Source organism: Tursiops truncatus, chromosome 5, assembly GCF_011762595.2.
Source record: "Tursiops truncatus isolate mTurTru1 chromosome 5, mTurTru1.mat.Y, whole genome shotgun sequence".
NCBI classification, from domain to species: Eukaryota; Metazoa; Chordata; class Mammalia; order Artiodactyla; family Delphinidae; genus Tursiops; species Tursiops truncatus.
Window position 1 is genome coordinate 92,824,690 of NC_047038.1, and position 27,488 is coordinate 92,852,177.

Below are 27,488 nucleotides of genomic sequence, written 5' to 3' on the forward strand. Positions count from 1 at the left end.
AGATGCTGGAATGGTGCCTTCTGATGATGTCTTCATACACAGGTGTTGCCCACAGAGGGACCCAGCAGCTGTCCTTCCACAGTTTCTCTCTTACTGCCCTATTCATATTCTAGAACACAGTTTCTGCTTCCTCATTTGCTGAGGCATTTAGAAAAATCCTGTCTGCTGAGCAGGCTCTCACTCCTGGAAGCCTTGGATGGGATAATGTCGCCCTCTAGTGCAATCAAGGAGGCAGGGAGCACAGACCTGGTCAGGAGGAGGGTGCCTTACAGAAGTGAAGGCGAGGAAAGCAGTTTTTTTTTCAAGCAAGTATATTAACAAGTTTTCCTATTTAATTCTTACAACAACTTTGCAAAGTCCATTCTTATGTTATCCATTTTTAGAGATAATAGCAGTGCTCAGAGAGACTGAGTAACTTATTCCAGCTCACACTACTAGAAAATGGATAGAAATGTAAACCCCACTCTCTCTAGTATTAAAGCCCATGGTCTTTCCTTGTAACATTCTGTAGGCCATATAAAAACTGGGTCTTCAAATATTCAAAATATATTTTGGAACACTATTTAATGCCAGAAATTGAAGTTGAGAATAGATTTATTTATTCCATAAAGAGACCTCAGAGTACTTTAAGATGAAGTATGTGTACCCATCTGTGTGTGTGGGGGTGGGGAGGACCGGGGTCGGGGAGGAAGTGGAAACAGTCCCTAGGTGCCTTTCTTTATGTGATTCTTTCACTTATAATGGCCTTCTACATCTTTGTTAATATTTTCCTATATCATTCATAAAAATTCAGCGTTCCTTGCCAATCCTGTCTCTCACTTCTGAAGCACCTACCACTTTCTCTGTACCAGTTTTCTTAGTGAACTCAGTATTACAATCATCATCACATCGAATTCCTCCATCCACCATCCCTGTATTACTTAGTAGACTACCTGAGAGCCGAGACTGTCTTACTTCTTTTCCACTTCAAACCCTTAAACTTCTATCACAGTGCTCCACAAAGAACAGACCCTCAAGGCATTTGCAGAATTTGGACTGCAATAGGTGTTAGTCACTGTCCTTGACCAGATCTTAATTCCAAGACATTAATAGCTTCTTCCAACTTGATAACATCCCACTGTGTCCTCTTACAGAGCAAATTAGCCAAGTTAAATGTCTAACAGTCTGGCAAGATCAAAGCTCTGCTAACTCACATCCACATACTGGTGAAAATATAGGTCAATGAAACTTGGAGTTGGGAAATGGGCTGGAGCATGGAGGATGTGGGCCAGTGTTCCGCCATGCCTGTCTCGGTCTTCTTTCATTTCCTCGTCCTCCTCCCTCGGTATATGGTGGTTCTGTTCTACCCTAGCACCATCTACCCTCTCATTCAATTGCTCCCTTAAATAGAACCCCTCTGCTTTTTCCTTTCCCTAAATTGCTTTCACTGATCCTGACTGGTTTGTCCTCTATGTTTAGGGAAATGTGACTAACCTCCCGACCTCTAATTCTGCCACAGACCAGCTGTCTTCCATGTATTAACCCTGTTTAAGCAAGTATTTAAATTCCTGGGATGCTCAGTCAGCAGCATCAACATCAGCAGCACCATCTGCTGGGAGTTTTAACCCCTGGCTCCCTGGGTTGTAATGGTGGAGGTGGATTAGATACCCAAGTTTCACATGGGGCTAGGTCTGAGCCACATAATATCTTAATGCTCCTCTGCAATTCCAATCATTCTAAATGTTGGCAAAGTAAGTTTTGATATTGAAAATGTAAAATTTTAGTACATCTATGTTAGTCTCAGCGATATATATTAGCAAAATATTAGAAGCAATTTATATGTTCATTAAATATAAAATTCAACCGTATGAAAGCACAACCAAAACATTTTGAATGGCTTTATAATATTCTGTGGTTTTGAAGTTATATTTATTAACCTGGAGAAATGCTTAAGTTATAATGTTAAGTGGAAAAGAAGTAGGATATAAAAATGAATTAAAATCTAGTAACCATTTTGATGTATTTCCATCCATTTTTTCCTGCACCAATATTCTTAAAAATATAAAAAGAGAACTTCTGTTAGTTTAAAAAGCACTTTTACATATTCATAGTAATAAATCAATGCAATACGATAGCTCTGCTATAGGTATAGCATGTTAACCAGCATAAACCCACAGCTAACAGGCGAGCTAAACCATTTTTATTGTTTCCTCCAGTTCCTAGAACTCTTTTTTCTACTACCAATTTTTCAACACTACCACCATAAAAAAAAAAAAAATCAACCCTTTCAATTCTCTTCTTTCTTCTTTTTCTTCCCAAAGTCATCCCAGGCCCTCTTTTTTGCACCTGAGTCTCAGATAAGGGGAATAGAAAAGCGGATCACAGCAAACATTTCTCCCATTTCATCTTTTCACCAAGATGCTCCTCCTTGCATCCCTGAAAATACACAGGGCACTGTCACTAGAGAAAAACTGGTGGCCCATGAGTTCACAATTCCACTAGAGATGACAGTCCCACCACTGCAGTTTCAGACAAGATCAGAATTTTGTATAGTAATTGTGTAATTGCCTAATTCTGGCAAAAAGACAAATATTATACATGCTTTTAACAACTGTACTATAATAAGGCACTCTCAGACCTTTGGCATGTATGCTGAAAGGATTTCTTATTCCTTTCTCCTGTGTTTGTTTTCAGGATAGGAAGAGACACTGAGAGCTCATATGACATAACACTTGTCCCTCCAGACAGCTGAGTATTTTCCACAGATAGACAACGACATTTACTTGGAGAAGCTTCTTTAATATGCATTTAGACAGCAGATGTTTAAAACACAGTTCAGCCCTGTCAAACAAAGAGCCATTTCCAGTTGTTTCACTTGTATTCAGAATGTAATCAGGTCAGAGGAATACCCCTAGATAACATTAGAGTAAAAAAGACGTTCCGTATAGGCCAGTAACAAAGCCCACCCAATGTGGCTTGGATTTGAGGAGGAAGTATGCAGAGAAGAGGGACAAGGAGGTATAGATTTAATCAACTCTTTGATAAGTTTTCCATTTTTATGAAACCCCACACTTGATTATTTTTTCATTGCTCATAATCTATTATAGCACGCACACATATACACCACCTCCCAACTGTGGAGATTAAGCTCCCAAATATCTACAAAATGGGAGCAGTTGAATTTGAGAAACTTAAAAGCCTAAAGCACTAAGAGTTGGCAGACCAAGTTTAGTATTGAACTTTTAGAAGTCCTTTACAAATAAAACTATAAAACAGCACAGTAAAAAAAGACTATCAATGACTTTTTGTTCAATTTAAATTAGTAATAATAGATTTGTACTTAATAAAATAGAGAAGAGAAAGATAGTACTTATCAAGTCCTACTGGTCTTACATCTGTAATGTTTTTGACTGACCTCTTGCTTTCCATGGCTCCCCAAACCTTGGCCTACTCCTGACTGGAATCTTTTACTCACCCTACCTAAGAAACCAAGAGGAGGAACAGGACAAGTGATGGAAAGATTCATTTGGAATATAGTGAAATTCGTGTGCCCAAGAATTTCACAGAGGCAGTCAGAAATAGAGGACTAAAAATAAAGAAAGAGGGCTTCCCTGGTGGCGCAGTGGTTGGGAGTCTGCCTGCCGATGCAGGGGACACAGGTTCGTGCCCCGGTCTGGGAGGATCCCGCGTGCCGCGGGGCGGCTGGGCCCGTGAGCCATGGCTGCTGGGTCTGCGCGTCCGGAGCCTGTGCTCCGCAACGGGAGAGGCCACAGCAGTGAGAGGCCCGCGTACCGCAAAAAAAAAAAAAGAAAAAGAAAGAAAGAGATTGGAGTAGAGTTAGACGTTAGGGAGTCATCTATGGATGGAATAATGAAAAGGAAAGGAAGCACTAGGGCTGATGCTTGGAATAAGTCGAAGGTAGTGGAGAGAGAAAGAAAAGGAACAAACAGGGAAGAAATAATTTTTCCTGAGTCTTTTTCAACTCTTCTGAAGGTTCACAAAGGCCAAGAGAATGGAATTTTTAAGAAGTAATGGATGCTTATCATGAGTGAATGTGACACAAAGGTTGAGGGAAATAAGGACCAGGGTCATTGATTTGATGTCTGGGAGTTGGCCGACCACCTCTGGGTTTCTGGACCCACTACTCCACTAAGCCGCTTCTCTCCAGGTCCAGAGGGTCTAAAGAGTGAGTGAGAGAGGAGGGAAACAACAAGAATTTTCCTTTCCTTCACTGTCAAATTTGTTATTTCCCTTTCTTTTGTCTTGTCTTTCAAGATGAGAAGGTAATGGAATCAAATGAACATTCTACAGAATGAAAGAGGCTTAATTACGTCCAGTTAGGAGTTGAACTACTTATTCAATTACTCATATACATAAATAAATTGGCCATTACATTTCCTTCAGTCCCAGTTATATTTTAATTCTTTGCATACTTCAAAGACGTTTTTATTAATGACTATGAACATAACTATCTGAATGATAATGAAAATTGAAGATTCTATGAGTCTAAATGCCAGAGTTGGGAGGCCAATTAGTGGTCATCTAGACTTACTGTCTACAGAAACCATATTTTCTTCTATGGTGTTTCCAGAAGTAGTAGCAAGGAAATCTCTATGTGGTCTGTTTTTAAATACTTCTAATAATTTTAAAACTCTCCCATTTATTGTTCTGTGTGTCTTTAAAGGGAGGAAAACTAAGAACAGAGGGTGGCTATTAAAGAGAGGCTCAATAATTCCTCTCCCATGTGGTAACAGTTTTCAAACATTTGAAGGGCTGTCATATTTCTAAGTCTTCTTGAATGAATTCATTCTATAAACATTTTATTGAGGGCACTGTGCAAAGATGATAAAAGCTGCTCCACCCTTTAAAAATGGGAAGTTGCAAAAGGAACCTAATTTTTTGTATCCTCTCACATCCCTCACTTAGCCTACACATTTCCTAATGGCTCCATGCCTTTTTTTTTTTCCCCCCGGAAGTATGCCTACAAGCTGGCCTGCATCAGGACAGGAGAAGAAACATTTGTCTTTTGCCATCTTCACATTGAATCCAGTATTCAGTGTCATGTAGTTTGTACACAGTGAGTTTGTCAAGTCAGATGTTTGTGGTGATTGCCAAAGATATCCCCTTGATTCTAATGGAAGGCATTACTATATACAACTGAAAACCTGGTCATGTGGAGAGCATCCAAGACTGTTCAGAAACAACTGCTTGGCCAGTTGTGTTGAGGAGAAACCCAATCTGGAGGGTTAAAAGAAGTAGCACATTCTCATGCTGTCAGCCTCTCTAGCAAATCTTTCCTCCCTCCTATGGGGGAAGAAAATGGAAGCTGTCACATGGATCATTGGGTCAATGCCTGAATCTAACTTCCTGATCACAGCGTAGAGAATTCACATAGTCAAAACATAAAAGTCTTTCTTTTTTAAACCTGGTATAGAATGTAAACTTTCCAAACTTATCTGATTTTTGGTAGATACAGTTGACAAACCATCAAGGGTATAAGCAAAAAGTTTGGCAAGAGTATTTTTGGCTTAGAATAAGACTCTTAAAACAAAAGAGTTCCCTTTTTTCCCCTCATAGAATATTTCATAGATGTGGAAATAATAAAGATTAAAGTTTCCACAGAAATAAATATCTCACAGCAGGATTCTCCATACTATTACCTCTCCATATGTTTAGTACCTCATTTTGACGCATCATTTGTGGTCTACTAAATTTAGACAAATCACCTTGGCTATGTAGTTGCAAATTACTAAAGAAAGCCAAGCTCATGGAAGGGAAGGTGTGTGTTGTTCTCTGGGTTTTCTTAATTTTCTCTATTAACAGGTAAAATATTGAATAAAGTTGTCAAAATAAGGAAAGTACTTAGAATCGTATTTAAAAGCTTGCTACTTCAAGTAATTTCATGCCTCTCATAAGATGCTATTTATGGTGATTTCTTCTATATATAAAAAATATGTAGGTAGCCCTACCAGAAAATTAATGCTAGGACGACATAAGATTCATCTGGCATTCATGCTGTTACTACTAATGACATACAAATATAGCCATATGTTTGCAAGCTTTTCTGAAGCAAAGTCTGTACTGTATCGTCTCTATGACTCCACCTACAGCACCAAGCGTGTACATAATTACAAAAAAAGGGATATACTTCTTGTGTTGGTCATTTGCCTGCTTGCTCTCAGATTCATTCCCATTCTTCCTTAGTTCTGCCTGTATCTCAGGATCTACATTTCCCAGAGTCCCTTCACAAGTGGTTTCTCAGTAGGTTTGGCAAATGGGAAGCCTTGCTGGATTACTTAGGGGTAGGAGAGAGAAGTAGTCAGGGTATTTTACCCTCTCCTTCTCTGCTTTGGTGGCATCTCTGGCATTGGCTATGTTCCCTCCATAACACCAGTTCTCATGGGATAATCATTCCAATATATTTCAGATCTCACAAGATAGCCACTGAGGGGTTCCGGCTCTCAGTAGATGGCTCAGCTTCTGAGCCCTGGTAGCACTCTGTCCTCCCTACATTCCATCCACCCGAGTGGTGGTAGCAGTATCCTGCTTTTCCAAATTTTTTAGGATTGTCTCAATACCTTCTTATTTGGCTTCCCAGTTCTTCCATTTCCTGTAACCAATTCCCTGCACGAAATTTCTTCTGTTTGCAATGCCCAAAGTGGTTTCTGTTTTTCTGAATGGCTCCTTACTGATACAGCTCTTGGTATCAGGAATGGTTGCAGGAAACTGATATTCAACACGGAACCCTGAGATTGGGTTGTTATCTGTTTGACCAGGCATACAGTGAAGACCTCTTTATAGGCAATAAATGAACACCAGTAAGTTGTGGCGTGCAGTAGCATCATGATGACTTAGTAAGTTGTGGTTTCTTGAGACTAGTACAGGGTTAAGACAACGCTTTGGCCAAGTAACTGATGCACTTGACCATTATGATAATAATCATGATTAACAAGAATTATTAGATGGTATAGATGCTTCTGATTGCTCTGAAGAGTATACACAAAGAAAAAGATAAACCTAACACCTTAAAGTTTTAACATAAAACCTTAGGCTTCGTAGCGACATTCCATTGCTCTGGAGTCACAGGGCAGACATGGCTGATAATATAGATTGAAAAAGTTGCAACATTACTTAAATGTATAGTCCTATTAGTTATTTTATGCTAAGATAAGGGCTCTGGATGCAAAGGAGCATTTCACTGAGACTTTGGAATGGTAACATTTGCACAGAGATGAGGCTGCAAACTCTGAACTTTCCAACTTCCTGAATCTTCCTAGCTAGCAGAAATAGTTCTCCCCTTGTCAATTTGTCAACTTAACATCCCACCCAAGGCAACCAACCTTCACTTGCATTAAACCTTTGCATGACTTCACTTGTGGCATTTGCCGGAGAAGAGGTTGCTTATTCCCCACAGAACCCATTCTAACCACCCGTCATTGTCTCTAGCCTCATAACAAAAGTTCTATCCCAACATAGCCCAGATGGAAAAGCTGGTACAGGACCTGCTCCAGTGAAAGACAGCAAATACACCAAAGGAGTTGCAGAATTTTGTCAGTTTGTATTGAAAGAAGTCTTGAAAACATGTATAGGAATATGTCTTAATCCATTCAGGCTGGTATAACAAAATACCACAGACTGGCAGCTTATAAACTACAGAAATTTCTGACAGTTCTGGAGACTGGAAATCCAAGATCAAGGCACCAGGGACTTTCCCTGGTCGTCCAGTGGTTGGGCCTCCGTGCTTCCACTGCAGGGAACACGAGTTCGACCCCTGGTCTGGGAACTAACATCCTGCAAGCCACGTGGCGTGGCCTAAAAAGACAAACAAACAAAACCAAGATCAAGGCGCCAGTGTGGTCACCCTCTGGTGAGGGCCCTCTTCCTAGTTCACAGATGGCACCTTCTTGCTGTGTTGTCACATGGTGAAGAGACAAAGGATCTCTCTGGAGCCTCTTTTATAACGCACTAATCCCATTCATGAGGCATCCAACCTCATGGCTTAAGCCCCTTCCAAAGGCGCCACCTCCTAATATCACGAACCTTGCGGGTTAAGATTCAAACGTATGAGTTCTAGGTGACACGATCATTCAGACCACAGCAGAATATATTCTAAGACTATTCAGAAGAATGAAATTCAGAAGACTGAATCAGTGTGAACGTATATGACATGGGTACACCTGCCTGGGATTCAGGATTAAATGTGTTGATTGAAGCACCAGGGGGTGGGACTAACCCTGTTAGGTTAGTAAAATAATGCCAAAAACATGTGAGGCAAAGATGGCAGAACGTGTTTGGCACATTGAAGAACTATCAGACAGAAATATGAGCCACATATGTAATTCCTAGCTTTCTAGGATCCATATTTTAATCTAATATATTTTTTAAACTATCATTTCAAGTGCTCAACAACCACATGAGGCTACCTCAGTAGGTAGCACAGGCATAGGCAAAGGCATCTGGAGAATCCTAGAGATGAGACTCTGGAACGGGTTCAAAATGTACAAGCTGCTTAGCCGCTCCCAACCATACCCTCACCTTGAAGGGCCCAGAAGACATTCTTTTGCCAAAATATTAAGAAATACATCTGTGACAGGAGCATATTCGTGTAAAGGACACTGGCGTCCTGTTACATAGCAGCATTAGGTTGTGGTTGTATTGACACTAAAAATGGTTAGACATGAAGGAGGGTTCTAGGAAGATGGCAGAGTAGAAAGCACCAGGAATCTGCCTCCCCACCTAGACAACAATTACACTGGCACAATCTATCTGAGAACTCTGGAGTCTACTGAAGACTTGAAACTTCCAGGGGAAGGCTTGGAAGGTAAATCGGGGTTAATTTTGGTCAGTGTCAGCTCTTAGCATAGTAGCAGCTACCCCACCCCCAGCCTCATGGCAGGCAGCTGTGCACCTGTTCCTGGAGCAGCCAGCACACAGCTTGCAGGAGGCAGGGTGAGCAAACAGAACCCAGTTCTCCAAATATTGGGGCTCTGTGCTCTGAATGCCAACTGCTGCCTCTGATCACAAAGGTGCAAACACAGGGAGATCAGCTGGGTGCTTTGTGACCACCTAGAAGGGTGGGATAGGGAGGGCGGGAGGGAGGGAGACGCAAGAGGGAGGAGACATGGGGATATATGTACACATATAGCTGATTCACTTTGTTATACAGCAGAAACACAACACTGTAAAGCAATTACACTCCAAAAAAGATGTTAAAAAAAAAAAAAAGATGCAAACAAAGTAACAGGCAGCCAGTGCTGTTGCACCTCCCCTCATTGTTGCAAGCCCCTCCCCCTCGGGCTGAAGTGACTTCCAGAAAATGTAAAGGGTTGGTGCCCTTCCCCCTGGAAACATCACAGCACAGCCTGTGCAGAGGAATACACCAGAAGAAAACCACTTTCCCAATGAATTATAAGACCTGGGCTAACATGACCAGGAACTGGAGAAACATGTGGAAGTAGATTTTGAAAGCGCTGGGCCAGAGAGACCTCAGTAAGAGTACATAAGAAACAATTTATTGACACAGTGGCACTCTCTAATGATTCAAAATTTAAAGTCTTAGCAGGGAGTCCTGGAGGCAGTCCTAATATGCTTCTGGAATGACTCCTTAAAACTTGGTGTGGCAGGTCCTGTCCCTTGGGAAGCATACTCTGAGACGGAGATTAGTGTTCAGGAAACTTATTACTTTAGGAAGTGCTCTCAGAATCACACCCCGTGAAAGGAATTAGAACTGGACCAAGGGAGAAGTTGGGTTACAGTGAAGTCTCAACAGAGGCACCATGGGGAACTCTGAACATCTGGTGGGTTGGCCCTTCAGAGTTGCTGAGGTGTGGACTGAGACCAGGCCCTCACGCCCACACTGCCCAGGCACTGGATGTAGGTTGCCCCCAGGAAGGGGCCATGTGGGGCTCACCATGCTAGTGTTAAACTGCCATGAGAAAATACGGGTGCTACTACTAGAAAATGGGAGGCAGGAAGAAGCATGTCTGGAATCCACGGGATTCACTGGGCAGCTCTTGGTAATTTCATGCCCAGGTATGGGTTAGCAGGCTGTTTACCAATGGCCCAACAAGCATAATACATCTTGTCGGGATGAAGGTCTGGGTCACCCAACGTTAGGGAAGCAACCTAGACTGCTGATGTGGCGGTGCAAAGCTAGATGTGGAATGCGTGATGGAAGAGGGAGGATGACATTAATCATATATTAATTGTAGCCTCAGCTCCACCAAATGTTTCTCGCTTTCTGCACCATCTCCCACCCCATTTCTCCACTATTATTGTATGGGATACCTGCAGGAACCTGCTTAGTGGATTTGATAGGTGTACAAACATGGATAGGAGAAGGAATGAACACCCATGGAGCAACCCTTGCCTCATGGGAGATGAGACTCCAAAACAAACCCTCTCCTCTCCTACCCCTCATGAAGACAATTTTGAGGTGCATTCCATTCAGCTCTTCAGAAGGTCAGTGGCAGGTTTACGCCCCAGTTGCCCAGAGGATTAGCTCAACAGTGCATCCTTGACTTGACTTTCCCTCCTTCCCTGTTTCATTCTTCCTAGTGCCCTACTCTGTTTTCTTGGGATCCCTTCTTCAAACAGACCCCCTGCCTGCAAGCCCTCGTCTTGGTGTCTGCTTTTTGAGAGAACCATTTCATGGGATTTAGTTTCTTATATTCATTTTACCAGTGAGGATGTGTTTTGCCCAAGATCACATGGTGGAATGCAAGGTCACCTGGTGAATGTCTTGATTGCCCTGTATGTCTTCTTAGTAAGGCAGTATCCTGAAACCTGGTCCCTTCAAGATCCACTTCAGAGGTGAGTGATTCTACTTTTGGAGGACTTCCAAAATGCTGGCCAACATCAAGGCCTCTGTAAAGAGATGGTCCTCAGGGTCAGTGACAGGCTCACAATGGGTCCTTAGTAGAAAAGACAAATCAGTAGGCACTGAGCTTTCAGCCTAGAGATTTGATGTTCTTAGCAATCTGTTCCAATATAATCTGTCAGGATCTTCCCTAAACACTTGTTAAACTGGGCAGTTCAGTTTTTTATTATGTTTCACTCAATAATAATATTGAATTATTCATTTAAAAATAATCTGGTCCCAATCACACCATGTGTTAATATCATTTTTCTACTGAATATCCTTAAACATAGTTTTCAGAATTCCTAGTGCCTTTCCCACTCCTCTTCCAAGATTCTAAGATTTAAGATACCTTTAACAAAAACACTTCATTATTTTCTCCTTAATCGTAAATAGAAGAGGATTTGGAAAGTGAATTCTTGGAGAATGGGGAACCTGTCCATCTTGTTCATAGCAGATACTTAAATGTCTGTTGAATGAATTTACTCTAAGTCTTGGCAGGTTCACCAGCTGAGATTGGTCAATACTGGTAACTCGGCAGATCTGTCTGATAGTTGTCTATCAGTCAGGACCGGCTAGATTATGCTGTAATAACAAACGTTTATTGAATTAAGACACTGAGCTTTGGCGGTTGTTTTTCAGTCCCACTACATGTCCTATGTAGTTCAGCAGGGGAGCTCTGTTCATCATTACTCAAGGATCTAGGATGAGAGGTTTGATCTCAACATAGGTTTCTATGATCATCAAGGCAAGAAAAGGGAATATGACAAATTGCACACTGGCTCTTAGAGCCCCACTCAGAAGTGACACATGGCCCTCTGCTCAGATTTCTTCAGCCAAAGCAAGTCTCATAACTACGACTATCTTCCAAATCTATTCTAAACAAAGTGTTACTTAAGTAGTAATGTAGTTTTCACCAGGAAAAAAAAAATGTAGTATGAATTTGAAATTTTTGCCTGACCTTGACTCCCAACTTCACTTTAGAAGAGATATGCTGACCTTAAAGCAGACCCTTAAACTGCACACATTAAAGAGTAAAAAACCAAGACAAAGGTATGCAGTTGCAAAATGGCCATTTATTGCCTACAGGGGAAGGAACGGGAGGGAGAGAAGGGGAAGTACACAGGTGCGAGGAAACAAGCATATATTTAGCCCTATACATCATGTGTGAGCAGTACCCAATCTCCAAAATGGAAAAAAGTATTTTGTCATCTGACATAGTAGTTAAGGTTCTTAAGCACCTCCCTCCTGAGCTGCCACAAGATTTAAAAGGCAGGACTGCTTTGTTTAGTCAATGTTCACATTAATGAAAAAATACTACCACCCAACTGTGTCCTTTTGCACGCATATTTTGTACAGTGTCTATTGTGAAAAACATCTCAGCTGAGCAGTTTGGTCAAGATACAGACCTCATCAACTGTTTAACCGTAATAAATAGAAAAATAAAGCAGCTGGTGATTTTGTCAGAGAGAATGTGTTCCGTAAGAGTAGAACCACTTTCTCCGGGGATGACAGAGTGTTAAATGATTAGGACACCACAGAACCAGGCTATCAAACATTAAACACTAGTAACCCACGATTACATGGCACTTCATTAAATCTTCTGATTAAAAGAGAAGGAAGAAAATCTCAGATTTTAAATTGATTATTAGAACACGTTAACAAATTGATTTAGGGCTTGGCTTTTTCTTAGGACAAAAGCAAAGTAAATACACAACCTAAAACAGTAGAATCTGTCTTGGAATAGCATCAATAGAAACTACCAAGTTTGCAAGGAAACTTACCAAAACTTCTTGCTCAGTTTTAAACTCATGTGCTTTGCTTTCCAACCATGAAATTAGTTACAAAAACACTTTAGAGGCCACAGAATGACTCAAATGTATGCAAAACAATGGAGATTCATTTAATGCCAAGAAATTAAAATAAATGAGCCCTTCCCTATTCAAATGGTAAACTGAGTGGAAGAGTCAGTCATCTCACGGACAATTAGTTGGCACTTGTTTTATGGTTGAAAGAAATCACAATAGAAAAAAATATATAAATTAATCCACGGTGAATTTGACCAACACCCTGGCCCTTTCAGAGAGAAAAGGTACATACACACTCTCCAAAAAACCCCAAACAAAACCCACCTCCCTCCATGCCGCCCCACTCCACTCAGACAACAAAACCCAAAGGTGAAACATTCATCCCTCTCAAAATATACTAAGTACTCCAACGAATCCTACCCTTCAGCTTCTCCTAGATGAAAGAATTGCTTGCATGTGGACAACTGTACGAATGCCCATAGTGCACTTCTCAGTGCTGCTGGTGTTTAAGAAATTTGCCACTCACAACACTGAACAATTCCACACCCAGTGTGCAGCAACACAGCCATCCAAGCCACACCCCCAAAACCTGGCAGAGCACCGCTCAAGAATTTCAAAGGTAAGGAAATATATTTTAAGCAAATTAAGCACAGAGAAAGGACAGTACAGTTTCTGAATAAATACACACCCAGACTACTGCATCACTTACTGCGTCAAGATTTAAACAAGAAGCGGGAAACTAAGCCTGTTCGGTGAGAAGCAAAGCCATTGTTTGACACATCAACGCTGAGCCAATTGTGTGAGTTAACTAATTAAACAAATGTGGTACATATAACCATTGATAACTTGAAAGGAAATAGTCATATATCAGTAATTAGGAACTAACACAAAACTGGAATGAGCAAGAAAGGACCACTTCTGAGAGGGCTACCGTGATTCTTATGCTTTCGAGTTAAAAGTGACAGACATACAAATAGGGAAATTATCTAAATTTGGGGAGACTGTTGTAACAAAAACAACAACTAGTAGGCGCCAAACTATGGCTTCTGAAAGTTTCTGGAAGCTGAATACACCCAATGCTACTGTGCCAAAAGACTCATATCACTTGGCATTTGCAAACACTCTTCATGATGTGATTTATTTCTGATGACACAATTTCTCGTGTCAGTACAATGCTACTAAATTTTATACCACTGCCATAGAAAATTAACATTTAATATGCAGAAATGTCCTTATTTCACATGCTTTGAAAGTGAAAATTATTTTACTTAAAATTCCATTACTTCGATGTCATAATGTTTGTTGAATAAAACCTCAACATGCTTGTTTTCCTTTGGTTCCAAGAATAACCAAGTCTAACCAAACAAACTTATGCCAAAAGAAATTACTAACTAGGCTAATAAAGCTTGCTTTTCCTGGTATTTCCCTATTTCTTATAGAACTTGTGATTTAACAGAGAAACTTACACAAGGCATCTGGTTAAAAACAAGAAACATGCACGTTCTCCCTTACCACCTTCCTGAAAAGAACTACCTTTTTCTTTCTGTGGATCTTGTTCAGAACACCCTGCAGTGTAGGTATAAGAACCTTCTTTTTTCTTTTAAGCTTTAAGGTGACACACAATGAAGATGTATCATGTTGTAAAACACAAGATGTTCTTGGCATCCTGTTCTTAAACAGATTACAACTTTGGTAAGTAAATCAGGTTAAGATGAACTAATTTACTTAGGTTTGAATTCAAATTTAGTAATCATGATGCTGTTAAAAAATTACAATCACTCAAAGCAACCATAAGTATAAAGGTTCTCATCTGTCTACAAATTCAAAACTTTAAAGCTCCTAGCTTAGAAAAATATTCTAATTTCCCTAGTTAATTTGTGTACCAATAATTCACAGAGTTCTACAAACAGGATACAGTTCAGAAGGAAAAGGTTAAACAAATCTTCTACACATTAGAAAGGTGTTCTTTTTTTAAGGGGGAGGACAGGTAGAAGAGAAAGACTACCTTACAAATGTGAGAACTCACATTTCTGTGAGTGCTATTTTGAAAATGTGCACTAAAGTCTTTGCTTGCTATGAAACCATTATTCTCAGGGCCTGCCAAATTTATCAGAAACTGATGACGTTTTCTGTGACTGAAGCTACTGATCAGTCAGTGCATTTTACAAAGCTATTAAAATCCCTCAGAAACTTAGAATACAAGACCTTAGAAACAAAGAAGTAAGTACTGGGGACACAGTCAATTTTTATTGCTAGAAAATCTAGCCTTGGATTGGGAATGAAGAACCATATGCCTCTGGTTCCATCGAAGAACACATTTAACCTTTTTTTTTTTTCTTGTGCTTTCTCTATTCTTTGCTATTTGATTTGAAATTATACATGGCACTAGTGATTTTTAGAAACTCCTGGAAATGCAAATACAAACTTAATCTTTCACCCATTTAATGGTATCTACTTAGGAGATACAATTTTAAAATGGAACACCATATGATTGCCTGTGTTCCAGTTTTAATGTGTCACATCCTCAATTCTAATACAACCCACCGTAGAATCAAGTGATATGAGCCTTCAGGATCTTTCAACTTTCTCCCTTGCTTCTCTGTGATTTAATAAGTAACTTTAAAACACCAAATAGGGACAAATAAGAAATGAAGCTTTATATTTCTGCAAACTACAACACTAAAACACAGTGGCTTCTGTAATACATTCACACAGGATGCTTATTAGTAAAATTAAATATTTGCCTATGAATAGCAGAAAAGTAATTTGAAAAGAAAGAGCTTGGAACAAGGCAAATGGGAGGGAGGAAAAGCTGGTCTCAGAACCCATTGTGCCATACCTGACTTTAACATGTGATATTCAAACGAACGTTCACACGCCTTACATCAAAGAAATGAAACAAAAATATTCAGCTACGTTGTACAAAAATTTTTTTACATAAAACATCATAAATCTTGAACAGATTTACTATATTTGAATTCTAAAAAGTTGCCTATAGAATGGTGCTGGGATTCTGTTCTCTGCTTGCTTTTAGGCAGTGCTGTTGCTTAAAAGTTGACACCAGGCACAATATTTTAAAACAAAGTCAACAAGCAAGGAGCAGTACGTGGATTTGAGCCTTTCCCAGATGTCAGTCCTGAGGATGCTGCAAGACTCCCCATCAAAATGTGTAAAGCTATGAGGCGGATACTGATGCCTGAGAGAGTGAGTGACGACATGCACTGTATGACTGCTGTAATGCCAAACAGTGCAGTTTTCCCCTCCTCAAACAGCACGGTTTCAATAAATTTAAAGAACACTCCAGTTCTTAGAAAAATACCAGAAATCATATTTAACAGTTAAAAAAAAACATTATCACAATCTAAAAATGCCCAAATTTTCTCTTATCTTCAGATAAAATATGCAGCAGCCCCATGGCATAAAGCTTATTAACTTATTCTGAGAACCAGAAAGTATATGAGCATAAATATTTTACTTTCACTGAATATATACCATATGTCATTCACCTCTTCCTTTTGGCTTTTCATGCCAAAGGTCCAAATGGCATGTGTTTTTAACAAGACAATACTGAGGAGAGCAGCATTTCTGATCATCTGAATTGGCAGCTCAAAACAGATACCACTCCTTTTACAAAGGGAACAAAGGGTGAAGGGTGTGTGAAATTTGGGCAGTGGGCTGAAGGGAAACCGTGCACATGAAATTTGGGTTACCATGCCCCAAGTGTGTTTGCCACCCAAAACAGAACACAATTACCTACTTTAACAGAGCTACTACCAACATTTACTAAAACCACATTAAAAATACACAGGATAATGAATGGTTTGAAAGAGTGCATTTGGAAGCAGAGAGAACCCAATTACACACCTTCCTGCAACAGAGTGCCTCAATCATACACAAAATAAACTTAAGCTGTTTACAATGTTTCCCAATTTTTTTTATTTTTCCCTCTACATTTAACTATTAAAAAAGTTTTTTTTATTAATAAATGGGCTCCTCTGTGGTTCATATACAATCATAAGTGAACTTTAAATTCCATTTTATACAAACATCTCAAAAAATATTGGGAGTGAAGTATGGTAAGAAATATTGCTCACATTGCTAATTAACATGCGTAGATGAAAGGAGGAAAATGTTTTGTTAGTGCATATACCTCCAGAGCAGAAAACCCACCCAAAACAAAAGATTTAAAATAAAACATACAGTAGCTGATTACAAAAAAAGGTAATGTCCACAAAATTAAGTTTTTCATGCTATTCTACTTTCCAGTACTATGTAATCAATTTGCATGGCTAGATGTTGAATGCTTGAGGTATATAAGAAGGGATACCTGCACACTGAGGAAAATCTGTCATCTTAAGGGTTGTTTCTTTGTTTATTTTGTTTATTCTGATATCTTGACATTTTTAAAAGAATATTTTATTTACATCAAACTTCACTCAACTACAATGACATTCCAATTATAATAGATGACAAACAATGCCTCTATCACTAGGCACTTTTAAAAGGGAGTTTAGGCTTTACAGAACCCTTCTGATGCAATCCCATATATGACATTACATCAACCCACCTCCCTCGTCGCACTAAAATTACCCTTCAGGGGAAATAGCATATTATGTAGCCTGATTAATTTACTATGGAAGAAATTAGTATAAAATGACCACAGGAAATGCATCATTTAAGACTAATAAAACAGCCTAAGATGTCAGGTTTGAAAGAGGAGACAAATTGTATATATTTAAAACTAATTAAATAATTTAAATTTGACCTGTACTTTATATATTAGTGAAACACAAATATAGGCTATTTTCTTTTAAAATTTCATTCACATAATGGAAAGTTTCTTGTTTATTAAAAATATCACATTTTGAGACTAGAAACAGTAAAGTGCATGAAAAGTTTAAAATATAAATTTCAGAAAACTCTTATAGCAGCAAAAAAGCAGAATAAAGAAAAACTTAAAAACACAGACACAACCTTTTCCTGTTACTGTGCCATAATTAACATCAAGTAGCCAACCAATTTTTCCCCCATTAAATGGTATTTCAACCACTGCCTCTTGAGTCACAGATTTTCAACTGGCCCCTCCTGGGCGAAAAAAGGATTCTAACATATCTAAAGAGCATCAACAGTTGGGAATAAACCAGTAGCTTCTTAATTCAACCCTGACAGACAACGGAAACAAAGATTAAAAGCATATAATGGCCATTTGGCAACTAGAGTCAGGAAAAATGATCCAAGGTTTTCAACTACTCCCTGTTCTCTCTCCCAAATCCTTTCCACTGTCACCTCAAAAAGCCAAAACCAACAGCCACTTGACCTACTCTGGGAAACACATGGAATATTTGTAGCTTTCTTCTTCTAAAGCTTTGATCAGGGCCTTTTCATTCGGTAGTTATTTTTTAAACATTTGACCATAACAGCAAAAATGATACAGATCATATAATATCTGTTTTTTCCAGCACAACCAGGCAGAAAAGCGTGGATGGAAACAATAAAAAATACTGGACACTAATTTTGTGGGCATCCTAAATAGACCAAATTCTATTTTCAAGATGTGTGGCAGTAGAAATTACCCGTTGTTTTCCTATAAAGAAACTGAACAGACAGGCTTAGAATTAACACTTCTAGTAAGGTTATAACTAATAGGGGTACAAAATACAGAACGATTCCTCAAAAAACAAAACAAACAAATAAAAAAAACCAACCAGCACTTCCCCAACAAATTGTTGTGTGCTGTTAAATGCTTGATTTTGAAACCATATTGTGCAATCACCTTTCATTTCTCAGTTTTTCTCATTATGGCTAGTTTATGTACAGATCTAGCAAATTTAAGTGCTTTGTTAATGTGCAAATGACTGGGGAGCCAAAAATCAGTTTGTTATCATGGAAAACAGAAATTCAAGGCAGTTTCCTGCAAGGCATGCCATCATTCAGTTTAAAATCTTTTATTTACAGTTTTTAAAAACTGCCTTTCACAAAAATGAAAAATGGTTGGCTCACTTGAAACCATTCAAAAGAAAGTATTTGTTCTGGAAAAACAAATACCCTGTTGTTGGGCCTTGAATTGGTGATTTATCAATTATGAATGCTGACTCCTAATATAATATGAAGAAGGTCCAACTTAAAAACATGTTAAATTAAAAATTTGGAAAGAGAGTGATAATACTTTGGTTCCAGCCCTAGTGCCAAATGATACCAATATGCACAAAATTGTACAAAATCTTATAGCAAACACATAATGAAAGGAACCTGAAGAAGCAGCTTAAGGATGGCCATACTTCACTCCTACATACTTTGATTTACAACTGTACAGGTCCATAGTAACAGATCCCCGTCTTTGCGGGGCAGTACTCCACTACCTCCGATTAGGCAAGTGAACACCATTGACAAGAGGCAGGAGTGGAGGGTGGAGTTCAAGTTGTGTTAACAGTGAGAAGTGGTCTGAAGGGATGTGAGGGTGTGGACACCCAGTGATGTTGTTCTCAACCAGCCATTGAGGATCTAAAGGCCCCAGGACACCAAGCACGTTCATATGAGTCTTGGAATAGAAAATGTAGTCAATCACGCCCTGAAAAGAGATTGGGAGTTGGGAAAAAAAGAAAAATATATGCTTAGATAAAAGAAAAACTTAAGATATATAAAAGAACAATTCATAATTTGTAAAAGCCAAATACCTGAGTAACCTGTGTTTCTGGTACACCTGCTGTCTTCACAATGGGTCAAATAGAGCTCAAATCTTGAATGGGTATTACATGACATAAAGGTGGCTGGACAGGGAAACACAGTGCCCTAGTGGAATCATAAAGCCTTGCACATGTGCAAAAGTGGTAAGCAAACTGAGAAGCTAAGCTCACCAAATCATGTCTAGGCATCTTTAGAACTGGCTTGCTTGGGTCAGTGAAATCTAATTTATCAGTAATAAACAATATGGAAACTGCACTGACTCTGTTACAATAAACAGAAAATCAGAATATTTATACAAACATATACAAAGTTAATGAAAAGTTATGACAAGAATAATTCTTGTAATGATAACTGGTATGATATTCAGTTATTTGTACATCAATCAAACACATCTGAATGAAGCCACTGTAAAGCATCTTTTCAGATTTGCTAATCCTAGTTCAGCTTTCCCAAATTTTATACATATATACAAAATACTGCACACATTTAATCATTCTAATCCGTTCTTAAGTTTAGAATATTCATTTTCACAAATCCTGGTGTACTATAAATTCTGGATTTCTTGCTGCACAACAGTACCTCTGTAAAAAACATTCAGTAAAGACCTATCTATGTATTCAGTTGTATCTCTCAGAGCTAGATGATTCTGTTTATCTGATCAGTAAGTTTCAAAACTAGTGTGCTTTTTTTTGCCCCAGGCTATGTATGCAAGAGTGTGAAGTCAGATTTCTTCCTTCCCACATCAAGAGAGCCTGAGCCCAAGTATGAAGAAAGAGTTCCACACCTGGAAATACCTATTCATAAATACTATACACAGGGAGTTCTAGCTAATATTTTTAAATGGTATCACAGTGAAATGGGCTACTTTATTAAAAGAAAAAAAAAAGAATTCAATGAAAAAAATTATACTGTGAAATTTCGGAAACAATTACCTTAGTTTGCTGATTTTGACATGACCAAGACCAAAACAACAAAACAGTTCTTTTGAGGGAGAGGGCCTTATTCAACATTAGATACTATAACCTTACTTTACCACAGATTAAGGAATCTACGTGAATCCAGGGGAGTACTTTCTGCCATTAATGCTCCAAATCCAAATAGTCAAGAAATATTAGCGCAATGTATTTTTATCCCTTCATTTTGGCTAATGCCTAGTTTTGCAGTGACATTTTAGGAAAAGGTTTGACAAGAGTTTCAGTGGTTTTACTTTCTTTTATGAGACCACCCTTTGCTTCAGCAAACACATTTAAAACATTTGTGTTTTAAACAAAACACAAACAAAACATTTTCAGTTAGTTATGTTGAATAAAACCTCTTATATCTTATCACTTTATTATAAAGTAGCATTATGCACATTAGCTACTAGAGTCAGAGAATCCTTTGCAAACATAGGCCCCAATAAAGATGTTAAACATTCCAGAAAGTAAGAACTGGAGATATCACTTGTAACTGTTTTCTTGGTTTGAAACATCCAGAGTAAAAGCTCTTATCCAAATCCTTAGCAAGTTCATGTCTGAACTCGCCCAAGTATTTATACATATATACACCTGGTACACTGTATCATATTCACAAAGAAGGTTATAGACTAACGATTCTTAACCTTTTCTGATTCAAACTGTTTCTTTTTTTAAAAGATCATAAAAAGGTGGGAAAAGTCTTTATATTAGTAAAGTCTATAGGTAAGTCTATAGAAGTGTATATGAGAAAAAAGTAAAAACAATGAAAATAGTTTGAGGTAACGTTATGCTAAATTTTGTTTTGTAAAAGAATGCGAGAAAATTATACACTATAAATTTCACAATGTGTAACAGAAAGATTTACTACTTGACATAATAGGAAAACTGTCCTTCCTCTTTTCATTAAATGGTTCAGACACACCCTTAGATTGGCGCGGGGCAGGAGGGGGGCCAGGTGATGGTGAAAGCAGCGGCAAGTTTGAATTAGGCTGTTTATTCAACTTATCTGATGTTACGAACTGAATGTTTGTGTTCCCCCCAAATTTCTATGTTGAAATCCTAACCCCTAACCTGATGGTATAAGAGGGTGGGGCTTTTGGCAGGTGATTAGGTCATAAAGATGGAACCCTCATGAATGGGATTAGTGCTCTATAAAAAGAGACCCCAGAGAGCTCTCACTCCGCCATGTGAGGATGCAATGAGAAAACAGCTGTCTGCAACCCAGAAGAGGACCCTCATTAGAACGTGACCATGCTGGCACCTGATCTTACACTTCAAGCCTCCAGAACTGTGAGAAATAAATTTCTGTTGTTTTATAAGCCACACAGTTTATGGTATTCTGTTATGGCAACCTAAACTCACTAAGATACCTTGTGTACAAGTAATTCTCCTAACTGCTTACCCTTCAAGTCATTCCAAATCAGTTCTAGATTAAATGACTCTGAGTTCTAAATACCACGTTTCTACATTTCTAATTTATTTGAGAACCAAGTAAGTAAGAAATGCTAAGCCAAGTAAACAAAGTTTAACAGTACTCCATTGATGCAATGGCAGAATACTATACTTCGATCTGTATTTAATGCTAATCACATGACATTTTTACATTTGATGTTACCTATCCCTTTTTACCAACTGCCTTCAATATTGGCACAGCACTAATTACATAAAATGTTTTGTAAGAAATTGAAAAGTTTATTGTCTGCTACTTGGACCAAAAGCTTAATTCTCTCTAGTCAGGTATGCCCTTAGTTTGTTCTCTAATCATCCTTCTTTTCCATCCTATTCCACCCTCCCATCCATCTATCCAGCCAGCCAGCGTTATTTATCCTCCCCATTCATGCCTCTCTCGCACGGATTTACAGTTCTGCCATTTCTCATCCTATCCTACATATGCTAACATCAAACACTCTCTGAACCATGCACTTTTGGTTCTTTAACTGTACTTCTTCAGACAACATAAATGCTTCAATAAGGTTCTTTTATTCACTTATTAATACATGTAAGTTCTTTTGAAGGAACATCAACAAAAGATTTGAAAACAACTCAGACGATCGAGGAAGATGGCTTAGATTAATATTCTAAACATTATTTCCCTAATTTTTACTTTGTGGATAAGGTAAAAGTAACCTTTATAAAAGCCTAGTTAAGGTAGAAATGATTTGGTCTTTTTACCTATACACAAACCAAAAGAACAATAAGAGTTGTAGAATTACTGAACACTTATTTTAAGGAACTTTATTTTAGGTTTTCTGGGTTGTGCTGTGCTGGCAGAGCTGTATTATATACCACTGTATAGGATTTAACCTACAGTAATCTGTGTATCATTAAGTCCCGAGGTTTTCCTTTAAGCTTACACAAGAAGCCGTGGTGTGATAGAGTCAGCTAGAACTTGCTTTCTTAGCACTTCATCCCAACTCTGTGTTCAATGGTATGACGTTGGGAGCTTGAAATCTACTACAATGGGAGTGCATGTACCGCAGAAATCAGCAAACACTACAAATTCGGGCTTCTTTTTTTTCTCAGAAAACTGATTATTAAATATTTACCAGCACATTACTGCATATGAGTGATCTGAACAAAATCAATTATCTCTGAATAGTATTTTCTACTCTAACAGCAAAAATACTAAAATTAGATTCAACTTCTAAACAATTCTTTTCCACTTCTTGATTACAAAAACTGACCAATAACATAAGCACACAAATTTCCTTTCTTCCTACTATCTGTTTCTTGGAAAGGGGCTAACAAGCACTGAAAATGGAAAAAGGTTATCGGAGATGTGTAAGAGCCCAATTCATAAATTTCCTTTGGTATTTTATTAAATTCCCCATCTAGGATTCTTACTCCTAACCACTTTCTAACATCTACATTTTTTCAGGATAGTATAAGACTTTAGGATAGATGCCTGAAATGCCAGAAAGTCAAACAAAGGTACAATAGAAGAGCTACAGGCAGAGTGATTAGAAAACTGGCAAAGGGAAAGGGACTGATTACAGAAAATCACTACCAATCAATGTTTCAAAAGAACAACTGGTTTTGTACAACTGGCCCTCTAATTTTTTTTTTTCTTATTTTGCAAAAAAAAAAAAAAAATCTTTCTTGTCCTTTTACTAAGCTGGAATGGTCTACTGCCTGGGCATTGATTAGTATGACAACATGGATATAAAATAGACCCTAAGCACAACTTTCTCTAACCCATCTCACCAAGAAACCTGGAAAATTTAAAGATAAATAAGATATCAATGGAAAGTACTAAGAAAATTTTGAGGGAATACTCCACAAATTCATTCAAGATGAATGTAGCTATATCAGGTTGCTTATTATTTGGATCCTTACTGAAAGTTAGGGATGGTATGGACAAGTGAAGATTGACTATATTCATAAATATAAAGTGCTTTTGAACAGTGCCTGGCATACACAAAGTAAAGTATTTCGGAATTTTTTTCCATTATCATGGTTATTTGAAATTCGAACAAATAAGGGTTCAAAGAGAATTCTCAAGTCAACAATAACCACCACAAAACCTAAGAAACCTCCTTACGTTACGTGCACACGTAGCCAAGACATTTTGAGAATGTAAAAAATCCTGAAGATTACACTGTTAAGCATAAATAACACATATCTTTCCTGTCACGTGTTTGCATTTGACATAATTTCTGTGCCAACCCAGAGGCTGTCACTTACTTTGAAATCAAAGGTGTAATTGGTGTAAGGCATCAAGTTATTTTCATAGGCGCTCTTCAGTTGGAAGCCATGTGTGATTCTCCCTTCTGAGCTTCCATTCTTTCCGTTGCAGCTGAAGTTCATAAGACACTCATTGTACCTTAGTTCCTTGAAGTCTTTATGGTTGTCAGCTACTCCTCCATTGCTTAAATATTCCACGACACCTAGTAGAATAAAGAAGGAAGAAACACTACCATTTAGCACTTAGACCTTACAGAAGACTTCATGGCCAAAATCTGTTGCCAGGTGCATGCACCAAGTTCAGAGTGGTTTTATTATACTGAATATTTACTTTTACATATGAAACTGCCTTTTTGTGGTTGATGCTAAAAAAATCAAATACCAGCAATTTCGTATGGTTCCATCAAACTGAGGTGTATTTGCCTACTCCAGAGCAAAATATCCTGATCACCCAGAAATATCTTCAGTTCTCTTAATGGTTCTTCAAGCTGAAGATGATTCCCAGGGTCTAGGATGGCATTCACCAGGAGGGTCTTGACCCTAAATATTTTTAGAATGTTATTGCAAAGCACTATCTCTTTAGCATTTCAACATTCTATGCAGTCCATCAACAACTTCTGGAATATGTAAAATATAGCATACATAATAAAAAATTTTAAATCATTGACAATAAAAATAGATTTTGCATCTTCAACACTGCAATGTCTAGCTTCAGCTAGGCCACATCATTCTTTGTTTTGAGCTGCAGTGACACTAAACAGTACATTATACGCTGGAGGTATACCACTTGCTCAAAAATATTAGATGTGTCTAAAAAGCTGAAGAGAGCAGAAGCATTCAGAAAAAGCTCACCACTTCCACTGAATAAGTAAACATGAAAAAAGTACCACAACCCTTCTTATGAGGATGATGATTACTAAAGTTTGTCAGTCATCGCTTTCTATTTGTGATCAGGAATGACAGCAACATATATAATGAATAAATGATGAGCACAACATCAGTATTGTGAATAGCTGAAAAGGAGCTATCATTTATCTAGCAGTTACTACATGCCAGGCACTGGTGTAAGAGCCTTACACACTTAAACCTTACAAACAACTCTATGAAGTGGACAAAATGATTATCCCTTTATTTAAAAATGAGGAACTTAGCTATAGATTGCATAGCTCCTAAGTGGCAGAACCAGGATCCAGCCCTGACAGTCTGGCTTGAGTCAACTTGGCATGCTGTGATGCCAAATGATTAACCAAATCAAATGAGATGGGGGAAACCTGTGCTTGAGAGCAATTTACTCTAAAAAAGAAAAGGATTAAAAAAGGAGGACATAGTTAAGGTGTCAATGAGCCTAGGGGCTGAATACAAACATTTGTGAAAGGATGATTTCGACATTTATTTGCTAAGGAGAAAAAGCAAAGGTGTTTTCTAGATTTGAGACTTTTATTAATATTACAGTTGTAGGCATTTGGGTTATGTTATATTTATTCTTGAGTGGTTATTTTAAACAATTTAAAGTAGCTTATTGAAAATATACAAAATTTAGAATATGCCTCAGTAATAGCAAAACTGATACTATAATGTTTTACATTTGAATTTTAATATCTAAGTGCAGAACTGATTTTTTACAAAGATCTAAAATAATTTAAGTTAGGACATAAAGTAGTTAAGTGCAGCTCAAGAAGTAATGTGAAATCCTAAGATAATTTTGATTACTCTTCTGCACCTAATATCAGAATTCAAGCATCATTTAATGAATTCACTTAAAGGTTGCCAACATTATTAAACTAGATAGCTACCTGTGCTGAATATTTTCTGGTTGCTTCTTCAGGTCACCCTTCTCCACTGCATTCTGTGGGGCAGGAGGCTGACCTTTACTTGCATCAACTGCAAACCCCTCGCCGCTCTAGCTTCTAGTTGGATTTGGTCAATGGACAGCAGTGGCGAGAGATCAGAGGACAGTAGCAGAGTGAGGCAGGGATATATATTCCCCTGGCTTGTCAGTTTGCAAGGGATTGATCGCATCCCAATTCAAATCCATCACTCCCATTACATGGCCCTCTCCTTGTAACTATTTTTTCCAAGTTTTGATAACAACTCCCACCACTTTTCCCCCTTAGGTGTACAGGTGGTGAAGGGTCCCTATCTCCCCTAGTAACAGGGTACTGCATCACTCATTGTTTTGTGTCCCTAACCCTGCACACATCTTTGGAAATAGCTTAACTAAATAAACTCTCCTCAATTACTCCATGTCCCATTCCTGGGATTCTTACTGATACACTCTCTAATTTAGAAGAGAAAGTCTCTACTCAAAAGTTAAGAGCTAACTGACCTTTCAACTAGAAGTAAAAACAAAACTGAAAGCGAAGAGGAAATGATGTTATAAATACCTGAATCTGGCAATGAGTTAAGATCTGCACATAGCACCAGCGGGATGGAATTAGGATCTGCAGTTGGGCTGCCAGGCCTACTTGAGGCTTTCTCCAGAATGTTTTTAACCTCTGAGACAAACATCATGGTCTGAATGAGTTTCACATCAGAATACTCTGGGTCCCAATGCATGTGGGCATTTGCCACTATAAGCAGCTGTTTGTCTGCAGCATGAATAGGCTTCATACCTAAATTTAAGCATTAGGGAAACAAAGGTTAAGATTATACTTTATGTATCAAAAAAGCAGTATCTTAAGGTTTTCTCCCCCAAACCCATAACCACTTCTTTATTCTTTTCCATTCATTTATATTTTCCCCTTTATCTCATAAAGTAGTTCTTAGAAGCTAAAGTGCTGAGATTCTGGTAATCCCAACATGGGGGTCGACAAACTGCAGCCCATGGGCTAAGTCTGGCCAACCACCTGTTTTTGTACAACCTGCATGAGCTAAGGCTGGTTTTACATTTTTAAAGATTCTACCAAACATTTTTTAGAAGATTGTGATAGAGGCCATATGTGGCCCTCAGAGCCTAAACTATTAACAACCTGGCCCTTTACAGAAAAAGTTTGCCAACTCCTGCTCTCTACCCAAGTTAGGAACTATACTGTGATGTAACCAACAATTAGTTAGAGTACCTTGATTTGCTGAGCTTAGTGTGAACAAGCAGCTTAAATATCTCTGTCATTTAAACATCACAATAACCTAGTGAGGTAGGTTTTCAGTTACTTGAATCACCTAAACCTTAATTTAAGTTCTTCCTACTGCCCAGTACGTATTCACCTTGCATTTCCTGAGCACACCAGTGACAGGGTCAGCAGTAAGAGGCAGTAACATTATATTAACCTATACAAAATAAAGTAAGGCAGTGAATTTGCTATGAATCTGCTACCAAAACAAATTCATACCACACACCCAAAAGAAGTAATTTAAAAATTGAGAATTAGGGAGTAGTGTGCTCTCAAAGTCTGGACATGGGTTTCAGACTTGGCTTTATTACTAATTACTAACCTTTATTTCTAATCACTTAGCCATTCTGGTGTTCAGTTGAATACCTCATTTGGACAATGAGGTATTCAACTATAAAATCTCTAAGGT

General features: G+C 38.4%; 1 protein-coding gene across 8 annotated transcripts in view; it reads right to left on the minus strand.

Moving 5' to 3' along the window:
- Nucleotides 1-641: 641 nt before the first annotated feature.
- CNOT6L (CCR4-NOT transcription complex subunit 6 like) overlaps nt 642-27,488 on the minus strand; it is a 128,311-nt gene continuing 101,464 nt past the window's right edge. For 6 of the 8 annotated variants that reach the window (XM_019932767.3, XM_019932764.3, XM_019932763.3 and 3 more), the window contains 3 exons: nt 26,354-26,581; nt 23,970-24,172; nt 11,894-19,213 (listed from right to left, as the gene is read on the minus strand). In XM_019932767.3, coding sequence (XP_019788326.1) covers nt 19,001-19,213; nt 23,970-24,172; nt 26,354-26,581 — 644 coding nt within the window. In that variant the 3' untranslated portion in view covers nt 11,894-19,000. Of the gene's footprint in view, nt 10,846-11,893; nt 19,214-23,969; nt 24,173-26,353; nt 26,582-27,488 lie in introns of those variants that run through there. The other 2 variants (XR_012332078.1, XM_033857155.2) reach the window with 2 other exon arrangements.